The sequence below is a fragment of the Tenrec ecaudatus genome, chromosome 6, assembly GCF_050624435.1.
Source record: "Tenrec ecaudatus isolate mTenEca1 chromosome 6, mTenEca1.hap1, whole genome shotgun sequence".
Lineage (NCBI taxonomy): Eukaryota > Metazoa > Chordata > Mammalia > Afrosoricida > Tenrecidae > Tenrec > Tenrec ecaudatus.
The window spans coordinates 64194500-64213487 of record NC_134535.1 but is presented as its reverse complement, the minus strand read 5'-3'; the positions used below and the strand labels follow the sequence as shown (position 1 = coordinate 64213487).

Here is an 18988-nt window from a genome sequence, read left to right as displayed (position 1 = left end):
TGATTATGCATAGCTAGGAAAAAAATAAAAACAGAACCGTGCTTGAAAAGTCTCTAACTCTCCATAGTTCGCAGAGGAGGCGGATACTGATTTCTGGAAACAGTTTTTGGCACAGGCCCTTAAGTTTCACTAGAGTGTGGTGAAGGATCCCTGGTGTTGCGGAGGCTAAAGCACTCTGTAGCGCCAGCCCACCACTTGTTGTACAGATGAACGAGGTGACAGTTTGCTTCCTTTAGAGATGCACCGCCTTGGGAACCCAGGCGGAAATTCTTCTCTGTCTTATAGGGTTGCTAGCAATTGGGATCAAGTCCACGGCTAACGGGGCTGGGTTTTCAATATGGCTAAATTCAAAGCACAGGAGAAAATGTGATAGATTTTGGTTTACCAAAAGCAAGCAGCCAACTATAAAGCAATCGTTCCCTTTAGCATCCTTAGATTACATGGTAAGTGTTCTTTTAGTTTAAGAATTATACGCTTCAAATCCAAGGCCAACGACGATTAAGATACAGCCACTGATCTAAAACCATCGCAAGCCATCTTCTCACTTGCCTAACATGCCACCCCCACCTGCTTGAGGCAACCCTGAACTTGGCAAAATCAGGCTAATGAAACACAGCTCTGCATACGAGAAGGGCAACTGCAGACCTCTCCTCCTTCTCAGTGAAGTGAAGGCCTTCCCCACTGGGACCGCAGCTTGCCTTCTTGTCTGTGAGTGAAATACTGCCAAGATCTTTCTGAGGCGGCGACCTGGCTATTGATGTGCATCCCTTTCCCCCACCTACTCTTAGCATGTTACTAAGGAGCCCTGGGGGCACAGCGGGTTTAGCTGTGAACAGTTAACCAAGAGGTAGACGGTTCAAACACACGAGAAAGCCACGGCAGTCTATTCTGTCAGATAGCATCCCAGTGGGTCCTCACAATCGACTCCACGGCAGTTGGGGGTGATGGCAGGAAACACATCCTGAATTCTGGACAACTGCTGTAACAAATAAACATTAAGAAAACAACTCCTTCAGAAGATGTCAATGGAAACATCATTTCTCTAAGTCAGCCTCTAGCCAGATCTTTCCACAGCAGCTCAGTCCCGTCAGTGAGGGTAGGTCAAGCTTCCTGTCCTCAACCAACGATCACATTCTGAAAAAGGCTCGCCCCCTCACCATCTGTGACACTCTGCCTCATAACTGTGATCTGACTGTCCTCATCGCGCACAGGCAACTAGTTTTAATTTTCTGTTTCTTTGCTAGAATGCAGCTTCCAATAAGGCCTAGTCGGCAGCCTCTGCTATCTTCTTGGACTGTCCTTTCCAGCATACAGGACGCCCCCAGGTTGTAGGCACCATCAAGTATTTGCTGACTGAATGGAAAAGGTGGGACAGCTAACATAAATGAAGTCTCTCTGACAGCCATCAGCACTTATTATTTGAAATTATGAGATTATGACTAATTTTGAATAATTTATTTAGTCATAATCGCATAATGTTCTGGGGTCCATTCAAACAGTTTCTAGAGCTTAGATCTTAAAATTAACTGAAACTTAACTAAAGTCCTATGTATGATAGACTATTTGCTGACATTCAGTTTCTTCGAAGTTTCCAGTGTTTCATGCTGTCATACACGGTAGCTATGGGTCGGAACCAACTCGGTGGCACCTAACAAGAAGAAGAAAGGCTCAATGTTTCAGAAAAACGTTCAGCTCCTAGTGAACAATGAGGATACAATGGGGAACGGTATAATGCTGAAATTGGAGATCCCTAACCAAGGCCGTATGGATTATGCTTCAGCAACAGGAACGCTAAAATCCTCAAAACTGGACTGGTAAGAAGCATCATGCTAAACGAAGACAATGCTGAAGTGGTCAAAGACTTCATTGTAGTTCAACACACACAACCTTTTGTCCATGAGCAGTCAATACATGACGTTCTGTGTCTAGCCTCCCCCCCCCCCACTTAGCATATTGTTTTTGAGGTTCAACCAAGTTTGAGTTGGTATCAGTATCTGTTTCTTAAACTCACTCAGAAAAACAGCTTTGTCTCTAGGGGGCCACCACGGAGTGGTCAACACTCATACACATCCCACTTCTGAATCCCAACCTCTTCTTGAATGGCATCTTCCCTTTGCACAGTCAACTTACATGTAATCTTCTACCGCATCATTGTGAGAAATGAATACAATGGATAATCCATCTGTGCATGCATTGCAAATTCCCTTATTAAAATATTCACAGTACAGAGTCTTTGTTGGTGGTCTGTGTCATTATGAGGACTATGCTTAATCAGTTCTCCTGGTTTGGCCCCAAGATTAGTCAGCATAAAAAAACATGAATCAAAAGATACTTCCTTTCCAAGTCCACCTACTCCCAGATTCCATCCATAAAATCCACCCACATGGACTCAAACATCTCAGCCCTGTCCGCTCTCTAGAACGGCACCTTCCACATTTGAAGCTCCCTCCTAACACGTCTCTTGGGGTTTCTCATTGGTAACCCTGACTCAGCAAGTTGATTACCTTCTTTCTGTCAATTGCCCAAGACTTTTCACTACTGCCCTATCTACCATTTTATTTAAGTTTCTTCCTCGAATCCCTTTTTATACACTACTATGAATGTTATGTTCTCATGGTACACAGTTTTCTGGGTACACGTCTTACTACAAAGGCCTTACTATGGCTCATGCAATAGTTTGAAACTCCTTTGCCTCCCATTCACGACCCTCCAACATGCTTTACTAAAGACTTTGATAAATGAGGGTTTCCTTTACTAACATGTATTAAGTGTTCACTGTGTGTCAGACATGGAGCCCTGGTGGTGCAATGGGTTCTGCATTGGGCTGCTACCTTCGAGGTCTGCGGTTCAAATCCAACAGCAGCTCCTTGGGAGAAAAATTGAATCTTCAAGCTCCTGTAATGATTTATAGCCCTGGCGATCCTCGGCAGCCGTTCTATCTGCATTATAGGGTTACTATAATGAGTTGGCATCGACTTAATATCAAGGTCTAGAGTGGGCTACGTGTCAGTTACTAAGTCATGCCACTGAATTCGCAGTAACCCTGGTAGATGATTATTTACCATAGTTCAACATTTCATAGATGAAGAAACTGAAGTTCCTTTGTTCATTTGACAAGGTCACAGCCTCTACAAAGGAGAGAGCCAAGATTCAAAGTCTAGTAGTCTTACCCCGGGTCACACTCTTAGCCAACATGATACAACTGCTTCTGCCAGAGCAGCCATTGCCTGAGAGGAGAGAAAGGGTATCGTTTCCGATTTCACAAATATTTACGTATGTTACATATGTGCAGTGTGTGTGTGTGTGTGTGTATTCGTGCACGCATCCTTTGGCATTCTAAACCCTCTGGTTTCAGGCTAGATTCCATAAAGGAACAGTTGTCCTGGATCCATGCAAACCTAGTTTCACGCAGCTGTAAGGTATTAGAGGGAGAAGAACTCTGGTGAGTTGTGGATGGGGAAGTTATATAGCCGATTTTAAAATGAGATTTAACTCTGAAGACAACAGAGGGGGAACAGAATGTTAAGTGCACTAAGGGAAACACTGTTAATTTTACTGGTAAGTAAAATGATCCCTCTACTCAAATTCCCCTATTGATCACTCCCTTCTGGTACTTAGGGTGTGTTCTGTCCTCAGAGACAAAGCTGTATTGACAAGACTTCCTGGGTCTTTGGAAGTTTGTACTGAGATGGAAAGACTTTAGATGACACTGAATACAGTGTCCTAATTTTAAGATTAAAACATGGCAACCCAAGTGATTTATCCAGAATCACAAAATTATTGAGTCCTATTAACAACAGTATGGTTCTGGAGGCCAGAAACTGTAACTGAAGCAATCTAATTTACATTTCATCTTTACTTCTTGTCACTAGCTGATGAATCTTATTTCCAAATCAAAACCTTTCCAAGTCTATCAAACTAGCCACTAGTAGATTTTAGTTTCCACCCTGACTCTGGTCCTTTTCACTAAGTAGGTGTGAACTCGGGCCACCCTAGAGACCCAAAGGACTGGAACTGGGGACCGTACACTGCGAGCGAGCTCTCCACAGCTCATCTCCACCTCTTTTGAATCTTGCTCTGATTCTGGCTCACTCCAGACTCGTCTTCCCCAGAAGGTAGAGGGTGTTAGTTTGGATTTAAAAACTCCTAAAGGGGTAATCTGATTTATGTAGCCTGGTTTACATCTCCATTCCCAGATGAAATCATCCTGAAGGGCAGGGGATGTTGTACTTGCGTCTGTTTGGATCCATATGGTGGAAAATTGGAACGCAAATGGGTGTCTTAATATCAGAGTTTCTCTCCCTAGGCACAACAACAACAACAACAAGCAAGATGCACGGCAGACAGAGATGGCTGCTGCCTCCAGCAAGCAGAAAGCATGGCAAAAATCTATTTTTAATTCAATCAAAAGGGAGAAAGAAATCAAAATAAAAACTACCACACGGATATGGGCCCAGCTCTTCTTGGTTGGAATAGTTAAAACAAAAATAACATTGACGGGATTACTCACCTCCACATGCCATATGCTTCACCACGTTGAGACTGATGCCAGGAGAGAGGAGGCACGGAATCTCAGGCACTTCAAATTCCATCCTCGGTATTGGGCTGACATATTGGTTTTGAGCATATATTTTATTGGGTGGATTATGCAAAATACTTAAGTTATCATTTAAACTCTTATCTGAGAGATGCCAAGGTTTATTTAGTGACCAGCTTTGCTTAAAAGTGAATGTGTTTACACTGGAAGAATTTAAGCAAAAGCTAGGTGCTCATATGTCAGAGACGAGGAGGAAAGGTTTCCGATGTTGGACAGCCAAAAACGCCCCAACCTCACCTTAACCTCACTGCCATCCACTTTATTCCAGCTCACGGTGCCCTTACAGGGTCATCTTACAGGTGACCTAACTGCCTCGTTGGGTTTGCAGTACTGGTTACAAGAGCGGGCAGACAGCCCCATCTATCTTTTGTGGAGTGGCTGGTGGAAGTGAACTGCCAAGCACGAGGTGAGTAACCAGTGCTCCATATTGGGCAGCACACTTTGCTAAATGATCCCCAAGGTTTCTCCTAACTCTCAAACTATGCCCCGAAGAGACATCCTTCAACAAAAGTGGCTGCACCTGTAAACCACAGAGAACATGGGAATCCATGCAGAAAGGACTGGTCTTCTGAGTCGCTGACAATCACTGTCATTAACAACATCTATAAATATGATATAACAAGTTAACCTGACTTGCATAGGCAATCTTAGGAGTTAGTTTTTGTTCTAGAGTTTATTTTATGATGACTTATTGTTTAAAAGAATAAAGCTACTGTGATAGTTAAGGTTTATTATGCCAACCTGGCCAATGAATACATGTGGGATTAATTGAAGGGCAGTTTAATTGAAGGGCGAAGAGATAAATGGTTCAGTGAGCCTCGCTCGTTTGGTCTCTTGCTCTCTGATGGTCAGACCAGGGTGCGGCTGCTTTAGCTAGTTCTCTGCCTCAGCTGGCAAGGCTCACTTCCTGCGAGACATCCCTGAGGAGAAGCCACATGTATCTACGCTGAGGCTGCCCTGGGTGCTGAAGAAGCCGAGTGGAGACCCCTGTCAGTGCTGAGATGCTTACACTGCCACTGGATTCAAAGACTTTCTACCCACTGGCCTGTGATTGTCCTGCATTCGGAGTCATGGCGTGTGTTTTGTGAGTTTGAGGAGGACTTTGTAGATCAGTGTCAGATCTATGGGCTTGGACTGGGTTGGGATGCTTTATTTTTTTTTTTAAATCGGGGGGTTGGGATTATTTATTAATGTACACTTACCCTTTATGTAAAACTCTCTCATATAAAAAGAGTGTCTATGAATTTTGTTTTTCTAATCTACCCAGACTAACTCAGCTACCTACAAAGGAAATGAACAGTTACAAGTCATATGTAGATGGACACCATACGAGTACACACACACACACACCCCGTGGACTTTACATATCAGAGGCATCATAGCGATTTCAGTGTCCTTTGCCAGCACCGTGATTCAAGAACGTCAATTTTTCTTGAGTATTCTTTCCTTATCCCATGTCCAACTTTCAGATGCACAGGAGGCAACTGAAAACACCACGGCTTGGGTCCGATGCATCTTGGGCCTCAAAGTAACCTTGTTGTTCAACACTCCAAGAGGTCTTGTGTAGCACATTTACCCAATGCAACATGCTTTCTGATCTCTTGACTGCTTCTCCTCTGAGCATTGATAGTGGATCTAAACAAGGCAAAATCCTTGACAACGTCCATCTTTTCTCCTTGTATCTTGATGTTACCTGTTGGTCCAGTTGTGAGGGTTTTGGTCTTTTTTATAATGAGTTGTCATCCACCCTGACGGCTGCAGTCCTCGATCTTCATCAGCAAGTGCTTCAAGTCCTCCTCACTTTCAGCAAGCCAGGTTGTGCCAACTGTCTTGGAGGAAGTCCAGCCAGAGTGCTCCTTAGTGACAAGGATGCTGAGATTTTGCCTCACATATATTGGACATGTGGTCAGGAGAGACCAGTTCCTGGAGAAAGACATGGCACTCGGAAAAGCAGAGGAACAGAGAAAAGACGAAGGCTCTCGACACGATGGGCGGGCACAGCGGCCTCACATGGGCTCTGACTTAACAGCTGTGAGGGAGCATAGCAACAGGTAGTGTTGCGTTCTGCTGCACACAGTGCTGCTGTGCGTCAGACAGTCTCAGCACACCTAACAACAACAGAAGAGTCGTCCTCAAATGAGTGGTGAATGGGAAATAAAAGGATGCAGACTGCACTCTATCATGAGGTCTGCCCTCCACTGTCAGTTTCTCCATGATTAGTGGGGCTAGGCTAAGTCCCTAAGTCCAGAAGTTGCTCGATGTCTTCATTCAGTCATCTAAAAATACACAGGGTGCACAATGTCAATTATAAGGTCCCTTTCAACTCTAATATTCCTTTAAATTTCTCCATGTGAGAAAAAATGTAGCACGAGATCAAGTCGGTGACACAAAATAACCCTGGACAATTGGAGCATGTTACCCAAATGATGTGCTACCCTGTCCCCTCCCCCATATGTGCTATAGACGGAAAGCAATTCTTAGGAAAGAAAAATAGGCAGTGCGACCACAATGCAGGCACGTTTGTCCCATTTCTGCGCAATCAATGTTTCCTCTAATTTATCTGGGATTTCTTGAGTCCAAGCAAGTACAACTAAGGTTTGAATCATGCAGGAGTTCACATCCAAGACATTCCGCTGTCAGGTTGATGATCACTGCTTTCGTGAGAGAAAGAAATGCTGTGTGAGGGGAAGCGCTGCCAATGTAAGGAGCGCCTCTGCCATGAGCTCCCCTCCCCTTCCTCCCTTGACCCTGCCCCAGGCTCAGGGGAGAAACCAGGGCCAGTCCTCTTCCCAAAGTGCCAACCAAAGTGCCCACTCATCCTTTCAGCACACTCTCGAGACAGGCTCCTAACTGAAGTAGAGGGGTGGCTTCATGGACGGGCAAAGACACATCTAGGGACCGCAAGCAGAAACCGACGACTTCCACTGTGACCCACACCGTCATAGGCACGCTCACACTACCAGCACACACCACCAAAAACCAGTTCTCTCCCCTAAAAGAACAATGATGCTATTGCGTTTCGTTTCTCAATGAAATAAGTAGATCTCAAACAAATAACAGAATGTGTGTGAAACACCCCCTTAAAATACAGCTTGAGCGTTTGCAATGCTTTCAGAGGTGAGTTTGCCCAGCTAGGGGTTTTGAGTGCATGTACACGGCTTAGTGAAATGTTAGTGATACTTTAACACATACACACATACTGTATATGCTCGAGTATAAGCTGATCCGAATATCAGCCGAGGCACCTAATTTTATCATAAACAATGTGCTGAGAAACTCGGCTTATGGGAGAGAGAAAAATGAGGAGCTGATGTCAAGGGCTTAAGTGGAGAGCAAATGTTTTGAGAATGATGAGGGCAACGAATATACAAATGTGCTTTATACAATCGATATGATAAACAAACTATGGATTGTGATAAAGAGTTGTATGAGCCCCCAGTAAAATGGTTAAAAATAAAACTTGGCTTATACACGAGTACCTACGGTAACCCACAATGACTGCCAAATAATAACAGCAACAACGCCAGAATACAAATAAAATAATTTGTAAATGCAAATGTGCTTTTAAATAGTCTAGACCCTAAGTCATATTAATACCCCCGAGTTTCTCAAGTGCTCCTCAAATGAGCTCTGCAGGCAGGTTTAATGGTCACTAACGACTGCCCTGAGCAGCTTCCACACTGGCTTTTCCGCTGTTTGGCGAGGAAAGGGCAAAGTGGAGCAGAGCGCCTGCCAATGCTGTAACATGTCCAACAGGTGCCAGGGCCAGGCACGAAAGTGACGCGCAGCTGACTCAAGTCCTCTCTGCCCAAGCCATTCCTCACCTTCCCTGCACGCACACGGGCAGGGCAGCCTTTCTGTCGTGGCTGACAGGCACGGTAACCGTGCTAAGAGGGGGCCGGTAAGCAACGCATTCCTGATGTATTTTATAAGTTGACTGCTGTTCAGGAGCTAGTCATACGCACATATAAACAATGGAGACAGAGGATTTGGTTTTGGATGTCACATTGATTGAAAGACCATGTGAAGAGCAGCCTTCGCGAGGCATTGCTACCACCCTGGGTTTAGCCAGAAAGGAACAAAAACATGGGCATAATCAAAGAGATTTTGAGGCTCCTATTCTGGCTTTTTGTTACATTCATGAATCAGTTTTATAATGAACACAAGCTTTCAAGCTTTTCTTAAGGAAAAATACCAGATGATTCATCTTTGTGAGAATTTCAAAGCATAAGTGGTGCTTCTTAAAAAGAGAGAAAGAGATTAAATAAAAGGGTATTCCCACATGTTCAGAATTTCATAAGCTTATCAAGATTCGCCGAACCTTTTAGTATGCAACAATAGGTATATGCTACGGAACAACAGTCTCCCAACTGGTAATTCCTGCCAGAACTACCGCACTTTTCTCAAGATGTTCAGGCGAATTCTTTTTAGTTTAAATTCCAGTGAAAACCCTTCGGTCAATACCTTTATCTGAATTGTTTTTGAGTGAAGTTTAGGATCCCATAACACTAACCCTAGAAAAATCTTTACAAATTAAGTCACTTGGTGTTACATTTTAAGAAACCAAGACCCAGCAAAGTTTGTTGATTTGCCCCAGGCTCCTGTCTCATTTATTCCAAGTCTGACTCTATTTATAAAATGATAGGTAAAAGATGAAAAGCAATTGTTTAAGAAATCAAAGATAATTCATCCCCACGCACACTGACTGGTATCCAACATTTCAATCCAAAGTCAGGGATGATTTCTAATCAGCCTGCCACTGTCATCATCATCGCCAAGTATTATAAAAACTCAGTGTTAGTGGAGCTACAGAAAAATCATCAATTTTTCACATGAAATCTCTTTCATAGCATCTGACCCTCAAAAACACTCAATCTTACTGCCATCAAGTCCATGCTGACTCATAGTGACTCTACAGGACATTAAGACTCTAAGTCTCTATTAAGTAGAAAGCCTTATCATTCTCCCTTGGAATGGCTAGTAGTTTCGAACCACTGACTTTGCAGTTAGCAGCCCAACTTGTAACCATTAAAGAACCAACACGACTGGCAGCTTACCCTAAGTACATTGTAATTTGGGTTTTAAGCCTGAATCTGTGAGAGTATAAGAAGTGTTGTATCTAAGATGTAAGAAAGGTTGCTGAAATTCTAAATCAAGACGTAGAAGACACATTATTTGGGTCAAAGTATATTTAGAATATGCTAAAGGGCAGACAGGCTTATTGGGGAGTTTTCTGGGGTGGAAGGTAGCCGTTCGAGCTCAATTTGCCATTACTGTGTGTGTAAAATGCAGGCCAAGAAATATGGAAGACAGCTAGGTGGCCAGCATATTCGAAGAGATCCATATTTGTGCCATTCCAAAGACTGGTGATTCAACAGTGTGAAATATAGAGTATCATTAATATCAAACTCCAGTAAGGTCTAGCTGAAGATAACTTAAAAATTGGCATAGCAGTACATCAACAGGGAACTGCCAAAAAGCCAGCCCAGATGAATGAGAGGATATGGGTTAGGGAATGTGCTTGCCGACAGCAGGCGGCTCTTGGCTGAACGCAGGGAACACCACAAAGATACTTACTTGTGTGTTATTGACTATGAAAAGGCAGTCAACTATGAATAGCATAAGAAAACATGAAGAAGAGGAATTTCAGAACACAGTTTGTTCCTCAGACGTAACTTCTATACAGACCAAGAAGCAGTCATTCAAACAGAAGAAGCAAGGGTGTACCTCAGGAAAGGTGTGCCGGAAGTCTAAAATCAGGGAAAGTGTTCCAGGGTTCGATTTTTTCACCAGATTTCATCAATCTGTATGCTGAGCAAATATTCCAAGATGCTAGACGATGTGAGGAACGGCACAGCGTCAGGATTGGAGGAGGAGTCAGTAATAATCTGTAATATGCAGATGGCCCATTCCCGCTTGCCCCAAGTGAAGAAGACCTGACGCACTCACAGACAAAGGGCCAAGTCTTTCTCCTTCCATATGTTTACACTTTGTTGTAAATGAAACAAAAGCTCTCAGTACTGAACCAATCAACAACATCATGAGAAATGGAAAAATACTGAAGTTGCCGTTGATTTTATTTTGACATGGTTCCACAATCTAACAACCATGGAGGAAGAAATCAAGAGACCGCATGACATATTGCATTAGACCAATCTGCTGCAAAAGTCCTCTTCTGGGTGTTACAGTGCAAAGATGTCCCTCTGAGGACTCAGGTGTACCTGACCCAGCCCGTGGGCAGTTCTATCCTGTCTTATAGGGTTGCAATGAGTTGGCATTGCCTTGATAGCAGGGAATTTGGAGTTTGGTTCTTATGCATGGGGACATTGGACAAGAAATAAGGAGTCGGGGAGAAAATGTGCTCCTGTGAATTCTGATATTGGAGAAGAATATCTAATGTAATATCTTCTAATCGAAGAATGAACAAGTCTGTCCTGGAACAAGGGCAGCCAGCATGCTCCTCAGAAGCAAAGATGGTCAGAGTTCATCTCATGCACTTTGGCCACGTCATCAGGAGGGACCAGTCCCTGGAGAAGGACGTCACAATTGACAGGAAATGGTCAGCAAAAGAAGATGATGAGTCGCTATCAGACGGAATGATACCATGGCTTCAACAATGCACGCAAACACGGCAACTATTGCATGGACTTAGGTAGAGCTTTGCTCTGTTGCACATAAAGTCACTGTGAGTTGGCGCCAACTTGGCAGGACCTAACAAGCAATTTCCTTGTGGAGCCCGGGTGGTACAATGAGCAAGTGCTTGGCTGCAAACCAAAAGGTCAGACTGTCAACCCACCAGCTGCGCCGTGGAAGAAAAATGTGGCAGACGACTTCCATAAAGATTGACAGCTTTCAAAGCTTTATGGGCCATTCCATTCTGTCCTGTGGAGTCGCAATGACTCAGTTGACTGCAATGGGTTAAAGACCTTGTGGTTCTCTGAGACCATAGATAAATTGACAAGGCGGTTAAGTTTATCTGAAGGAACAAAATACGCACTATAAAGAAAGAAAGACTCCTGTTGGTTTTATAATATCTTTGGCACTATTAGCTAAGAAGCAACTGAGATGAAAATGCCACCACTTTTAAGCCTTCAGGTAGTTTTCAGAGCCATCTAGGGAAGCTTGCAGGGCATAAAAAGAGTGATTTCCTCCACACTTTCAATTTATGGTAATGGCTAATTAAAATAGATATGCATTAGATGTAATTGCACTCAACCAAATGACACATTTGAGAGAATCGATTTTAAAGATCAGGGTCCTACATTAATACATCTATAGCTCCACAGTGTGGGACGCCACCTTTTCCCAATTCAGAAAAGTCCTGCAATGAAGCCAAAAGATGTCCTGCTCTATGACACGTCTCCTCTAAAAACCTCAATTTTGACATTTGATGAAGCATCAAATCCCAAGTGTCTGAATCCACTGCGGCACATTCCGTTCAGGATAATCAGTTTGAAGCTGGGTTCTCAGTGTGCATCCAAGTGTATGAAGTAATATATTACAAAACGGGCGCTTTCTGACTACGAAGGTGCAAATCGGGGCAGCCTTGTGTCTAAAGCATGTGGCTTTGGAAATTTAACATCTCCTTAGCATGACCTTGACCAATCAGGTATGTTAAAGCATGATTCTCCTTGAGTTCCTGCACTTGGTTTAGAAAGACTGTTACCCCTCCTATATAATTATCCTCACCCTAGTATGGGGAAATTGCTTTAAAACCCCCAAAGTATTTCCTCTAATAGGCGCACTGTGCAAACTTCTAAAGTATCTCTGTTGTTCTTCATCTTAGCCACACTGGTCTAAAACAGGCATTTGAGAGGTACCGTTTGATTTTATCTGTTCCAAGATCTATCAATAAAATGTCGAGAAAGTGTGAATTTGACTCATGTTGTCTGTAGCCATTTATAGCATGAACACCAATCTAATTAAAAGTTGCTACGCCTATATAGATACATCTCATAGATATAAAATCTTCCGGTTTTCAGAATTATGCATGCAGACTGGCAGTAATGTCTGATATGACACAAATCTTACTTTAAATCTTGGATATATTATGGAAACTAAATTTAGGAAGCCTAGGCTGTCACTATATTAGAACATGTTATTCTTGTAAAAAAGCATTATAAAAGGGAAGCATATTTAAAATGTAGCATTTACTAAGGAAAGGATATTATTCATATTATTCAAGCAATGTCAAGGAATTGCAATTTTTCATTCTTGTATTAATGTCACCCCATGGATTTTCTACCTTCAACTTCCATCAATCACAACAGAATTTCTGGCATCTAGAAATAATTCTCATGGACTTCAAGACCATAGCAAATGGATCTAAATTATTTATTTGTGATTATTAGAGCACACTGACTGTAAATGCCACGCATTCATATTTAGACATGAAAGGGCCAAGAAAAAGAATCAAACTATAAGTTTATAAAGATCCTTAATCAAGGAAACAAGGCATATCCATTGTGCTTTTGTGTTTGCTTTTTGACAGCGATCATATGTAACTCTCGGGTCCCTCCTACTGAGGGCACATCATAAATTCAGAGATCCCTGCTCTCTCTCTCTCTGCGCCCTTAGGCAGGTCTGAGCACTTTAAATGTAGTGAGACGAATATAAACCTCACCAGGAACAGAAAGCACTGACAGGTACAAGATGAATTCTAGGTCTGTGCTACTTATAAGCAAATTTTCAAATGTCTCCATACACATGTATAATTTGATTCTAAAGTACTGCTGCTACCAGGAAGAATGGGTTCCTTTAATCCAGTATCAAAGTTATGAGCATACACCGGGGAAAAACACTTGAACTTCCGTATACAAACAGGACCTTGTAGAGATTAATCACAGATAACGGGCTAGAAGTCTGTATCCTGAGCATTCGCCATCAGCATCAACTTGAGCAGGTATTGCTTCCAAATGAGCTAGCCTGCCCTATTCTAAAAGAAACAAACAATTATTTCACAAACAGCTAGGAGAGAGTATACTCTAACCTCCTAGCTATTGCATTGACTTGCAAGAGAGTACTTGTCTGAGTGGCTCATTAAATGATCACCTAATCAATAAATTGCACCTAAAACACCAGCCGCGTGCCTCCGCTTTAATGGTGCCCCAAACACTATCTGATGACTCTTCTTGCAACAAACCAAGCAAAATGTAGCACTCGGGTACTTACAGACTGCTCACCCAGAACACCATCTGCGAAACAGTTTGCATGTCAGGGGAACACTCCACAAGAGGCTGATTGTTAGCCCCAGCACGCACGAAGGAACAGGAGGGGTGGGGGAAAACGCTTACTTCGAAGATGCTCTGAAGCATAGTAATAGACATCCTCATAGCCCTCGTGGTAATCCTCTTCTGGCCGGTACTTTTTCCCCTTTCTCCTCCGAGATCTTCGTATCTGCTTGACAAACCCCAGGAAGCGGTCCATCTCTGCCTCCAGCGCAGTCAGGCTCAGCTGGCGCCGGGGCAGAGCAACAGCCCCGCGGCTCCCGCGGGTGGCGGGGCATGAGCGGCCAGCTCGGACCGGGACTGGGGTGCGCGCTACCCCGCCGTCGGCCGAGGCGCTGCCATGGAAATAGCGATGCGAGCCACGGGAGGGGCAACCACCACGGTTAAGGGTTCTCACTTAGCGCCGCGAACTGTCAAACGGCCACATCACAAGAGGGGAAAGGGAATCGTGAAAAGACGGAGGGCGGGGTGGGGCGCCGCAGGGGGGAACAAACAGAATCAATAGCCAAGCTTGCGCTTCGCAACAAAACCGAACAAAGTTAGAGAGATTCCGCTAAGGCAAGAAGAGTGCCCGTACTAGAATGTCACTATGCAGCGTCTCCATCCTCAGGGGCGGGTGCAGGGGAGGCGAGGGGCGGGACTCCTGTTTGTCAATGGACTGAACCAAAGCTATGGACCGGTGGAACTCTGCCCACCCAGCTCCCCCACGCCCTGTCCCAGCACCTTGGGAGACTTCTTGGAATGCCTTTCTTCCTTTTCTGTTTTGACACCAGGCAGCCTGAGCTAGCTGTTCAGGGGCTCTTGGACATCACGTGAATCGGTGGCAAAGTGGTCGCATCCGCACGCTCTGCCCTCCCGCTGACAGGGGTGTGCGCTCCGTGTTAATTGGAGCAGCAGGGAGAGGGCTCAGCAGCTGCTTTCAAACGACACGTTTACCCAGTGGGCATGAACGTATTCCCATGGCCCTTTGAGCTCAATATTAAAATGCACTTCACGGAGAGGCTTCTCATAGGCTTGCTCACCGCATGTCGTCATCAGCAAGGTTAAAAAAAAAAAGTGTGGTTCCAGGGAAGAGAAATACTAATCATCCAACTCTCCTTACACAGAATCCAAATATAAAGTCTGTCTCGATAAACTTCGAAAAGAAAACAAAAAACTATGAATGAAATTCTTATGAGTGTCAATGGAATGAGGGCAAGAAGGAGAGAAAGGAGGTGGGAAATACATCCATGCCCACACTCAGTTCCTCCCTCACCTTCTCGGCAATCACTAGTCCTTCTGTCTTTCCCAGTCCTATAGTCAGAAACAGTGCAGACCACACTGAAGAGGAACTCTACCCTCTGCACAGGCCGGTGTTCATCACAGCTCCAGCCGGGAGTTGCTAGCTTCTTTCTTCCCAGTCTTTGTCAATGATGGGACTTTGTAACAAGAAGAATGATTGGATTTGTTTACAGTATAATTAATGAAGCCCGTTAAGCTTATTACCTGCTACACGAATGATACTGTGTGGCTCGATGTGCTGAGAAATTTAATTATTTTAATGCTTCTTACTGTATTCAAGTTGTTCAATCTCCATGTAATATTAAGCTCCCAGAAGGAACTGGCTCCATTTTACATGCACTCCCTGGCCATTTGTCTCTCTTCCAGATGGAAAGGGCTCTCTATTTTCAGCGAGTAATTATGGACAGTTGAAAAAGGAGAAACTTGTTTAGAGGCACAAAGTCACCCACCAAGGGCATTTCCGCTTGGAAATGCATTTACCTCCAGTGGTTCCGTGAATTTCACCCCTTCTTAGAGGCTTCTCTCTTGACAAGTCTTAGGAGCAAGCTGACAAAGGGCAGCCCCAAACTTAATGATGATGACGAATAGAATCTATACATGTTTCCAGGGGGATTATTTTCCATCAGTTGTTCATAGGGTCTCTGATTCTTTCCACCAAAACAAACGAGTACAATTAAAAAGAGCAAACGAGGACTTCAAGATGTGTAGGCTAGGTCAAGACTAAATGAGAAGAGGATAGAAGTTTCCATTCCATGCATTCAGCAACCCTCTCCGTTGAATATCTTGATCCCTACATGGATGAGGGAGGAACGTTTGACAGTGTTTTATGGCTTGTGCAAGATCACCAAGAGAATCAAGGCAGATTTCTTTCCCATATGAATTCAGAGATTATCACACCTGCCTATTATTTGTGATCTGTAACTCATGATTTGTTACATACCTTTGCCAAGGAAGTGGGGTTCAAAAGTAGATGGCAATTTTCACTTTAAACAGGCTGGCTTATGGATTTGATTTATTAATTACTTGTTCCCAATGATGGTGCAGGGAACAAATTTTACCTAACTTAGCCTGAATTACTGCAGCTCCTAAATTAATGAAGTCCACATTATTTACATTTTGCAATTGTGAGAACCCAGTTTAATCTAAGATGACTGGCCAAAAAATGGTGGTTTTACACGTAAAGCGAAAATCTCTCCATGGCATGGAACAATCTGAAACATTCTACAAGCATTTACTACTGCTGTTTTTGTTAGTTTGTTTTCATTTTAAAAATATTGAGATTTTCCAATGCAGTCGTAAGTTACTATTTGAGCACAAAATCCAATGCAGGCAAGGTAAAAATATCTACACCTCAAACGGTTTTCAGAAATAAACAGAAATTGTACTTAAGAGTCTTTCTAAAAATTGTTTTTTAAGAGTTTTTATTTGGAGTAAGTGTCATGCTAGTATCTGCTTCTGATGACGGGTTTCTATGTGAAAGGCTCGGAGATGCTGGGGAAGAGTTTGCAATTCAGCTGTCTATGTGGGGGGGGGGGGGTTGTGGATGGCGAAACAGCTCTGCTCAAACAATCGTAGTCACTGGAAAAGCAGAAATAGGAAACTGCTCTTTAGAAGGGGTCAACATGAGTCGGAGGTTCCTGAGTGCTGCAGATCGCGGGCTCTGGGCTAATTATCCAAAGGTTGGCAGTGTTGACTTGGAAGAAATACCTGGCAGTCCACTTCCATCAGGATTAAAAATAAGCCCATTGCCCATGAGCAGATTCTAAGTCTTGGTGACCCTGTAATACAGGATAGAACTACCACATGGGCAGACTGTGGTGTAATAAATGCCTTTGAGTATGGTGAGGATATTGAATATACTGTGGACATCTATCTTGGAAGAAGTCAGCCAGAGTGCTCCCTAGAAGCAAAGAATGCAAGACTTTATTTACCAAACTTGGGGCACACTATCAGGTAGGCCAGTCCCTGTAGAAGGACATCATGACTGGTAAAGTTGAGCATCAGCACTAAAAAGAGGGAGACACTCAACAAAACAGAGTGCCACCGTGGCTGCAGCACGGCACATACACACACGCATGATTGTTGGATGGCACAGGACCAGGCAATGCTTTGCTCTGTTGTGCACAGGGCCGCTGAGAGTCATAATTAACTGCCGATCTTTCCAGAAGCAGCTTGCCGTATCTTCCTCCTGTGGAGCCCGCATCAACTTTTCAGTTAGTAGGGGAGTTCTTATCCCCTAAAGCCCAAGGCAGGAAACCCCACTGGAGCAGATCCACTAACAGCTAAGGTCACCAGTGGCCAGAAATGATTCGGCCGCAGCGGGTTATTTTTTTTCCTTCACTACTTGGGTCACAGAGGATGAAGGCACATGGCAATGCACGAGAGGTGGGGGGGGGGGTGCGGGAGGGGGTGCATGTGTCACAGTCCAAAGTGAGAAAGCAAGACACCTGAGGCTCTGTCCGAGGAGAGGTGGGATGGTCGTGGAAGGGCTCTTTGGTCAATTTCCTGGATGCATAGTGTTGACATTCTCTTTTGTCCTATGTGATTCCGGTGGATTGACAGTGACTACATGGATGGGCTCAGGCATGCGGACAATTGTGAGGATGACGCAGGACCAGGTGGTGTTTTATTCTGCGGTGCATCGGGTCTCTGTGGGTCAGAGCTGACTCGATGGCACCTAACTACAACAGAGTGATCAACCATTAGCAATGGACAACCAACTTAAAGTCTCTAAAGACTTTAAGACGGTCAGTGTAAGAAAAGAAAAAAATAATAACTTATGGCTTATCAAGGGTTCGTGGGGGAGAGAGGGTGGGGGAGGGAGAAATGAGCTGATCCAGGGGCTCAAGTACAAAGGAAATGTTTTGAGAAAGATGATGGCAGCATATGTACAAGTGTGCTTGACACCATGGATGGATGGCTGGATTGTGATAAGAGCTGTCAGAGCCACCAATAAAATGATTTTTTAAAAAGACATGCTATTATGTAACAGATGTGAGAGATCACAATAACTGGCACATTGGTGTAGTTCTTTCTGCAGCGAGGGACTTGCCATTTCATCCCATAGCACAGCCCGAGTAAGTGCTGTTTGATAACCATTGTGCTCAACAACCTCTACATCCACGAGATAGCTTACAAGTTGCAGTGGACAGTTCAGAGTTCCGATCTCTCCCACCAGGTGTTTGGCTTGGTTCACGAAGTGTTTTGTTTGTCTTTAAACCGAGCCAACCTCTCAAAATAAGGTTTCCAAGAAAACCAGACATCTGATTTTTCTTAAAACATGAAAGGATCTGGTAACCCTGAGCCTAATGCTAAAGCAGCTTTTGTCCATTAGCACTGAGTGGTGACTGTCGCCCATGAATAAACATGTGCTTCCACTTGGCCACGGTCCACTCCCCGGGGTCCCATTCACTTCGGAGTTACCACCTGGCCCCTGCAAACACGTATGCTTGTGAATCATGGTTGAGGTAGCAAGGCAGTCTCAAAGCACAATTAGATGAAATTTCAACTCTCTTTATAGCGTCATGTAAAGAATGAGTGTTTTTAAAATTGGTTTTAGTTTAAATGGTGAGTATATTTTAAAATTTCATTTCTTAGAAAAGTGTGCTCAAGTGAGGCTAGAAAGTGGATTATTGGAGAGAATGTGCTTTAACTAAGACTGACAAATGCATGCTATTAAGTATTCCCAAAGAAAAAATGATAGGGGGCAATTTTCTTCCTGAGAAGTAGGCAACAGCTTATAAAGCATGTGTGGTTTCTATGCTCTTATGAATTTTCATTTTAAAAGAAGCCAATGAACCGAATATTGAGATGAAATCTTCAACTTTCTACCTTTCTGAGATCACTGGGTCAATAGTGTCATATATTTAGAGGACCCATGTTT

At 43.7% G+C, this 18988-nt stretch overlaps 1 protein-coding gene across 5 annotated transcripts in view; it reads right to left on the bottom strand.

The window, feature by feature from the left end:
* The window catches only part of GRIP1 (glutamate receptor interacting protein 1), a 477907-nt gene extending 463813 nt beyond the window's left edge, over positions 1-14094 (bottom strand). For all 5 annotated transcript variants that reach the window (XM_075552787.1, XM_075552788.1, XM_075552790.1 and 2 more), the window contains exon 1: positions 13891-14094. In XM_075552787.1, coding sequence (XP_075408902.1) covers positions 13891-14023 — 133 coding nt within the window. In that variant the 5' untranslated portion in view covers positions 14024-14094. The remainder of the gene's footprint in view (positions 1-13890) is intronic.
* Positions 14095-18988: the final 4894 nt, after the last annotated feature.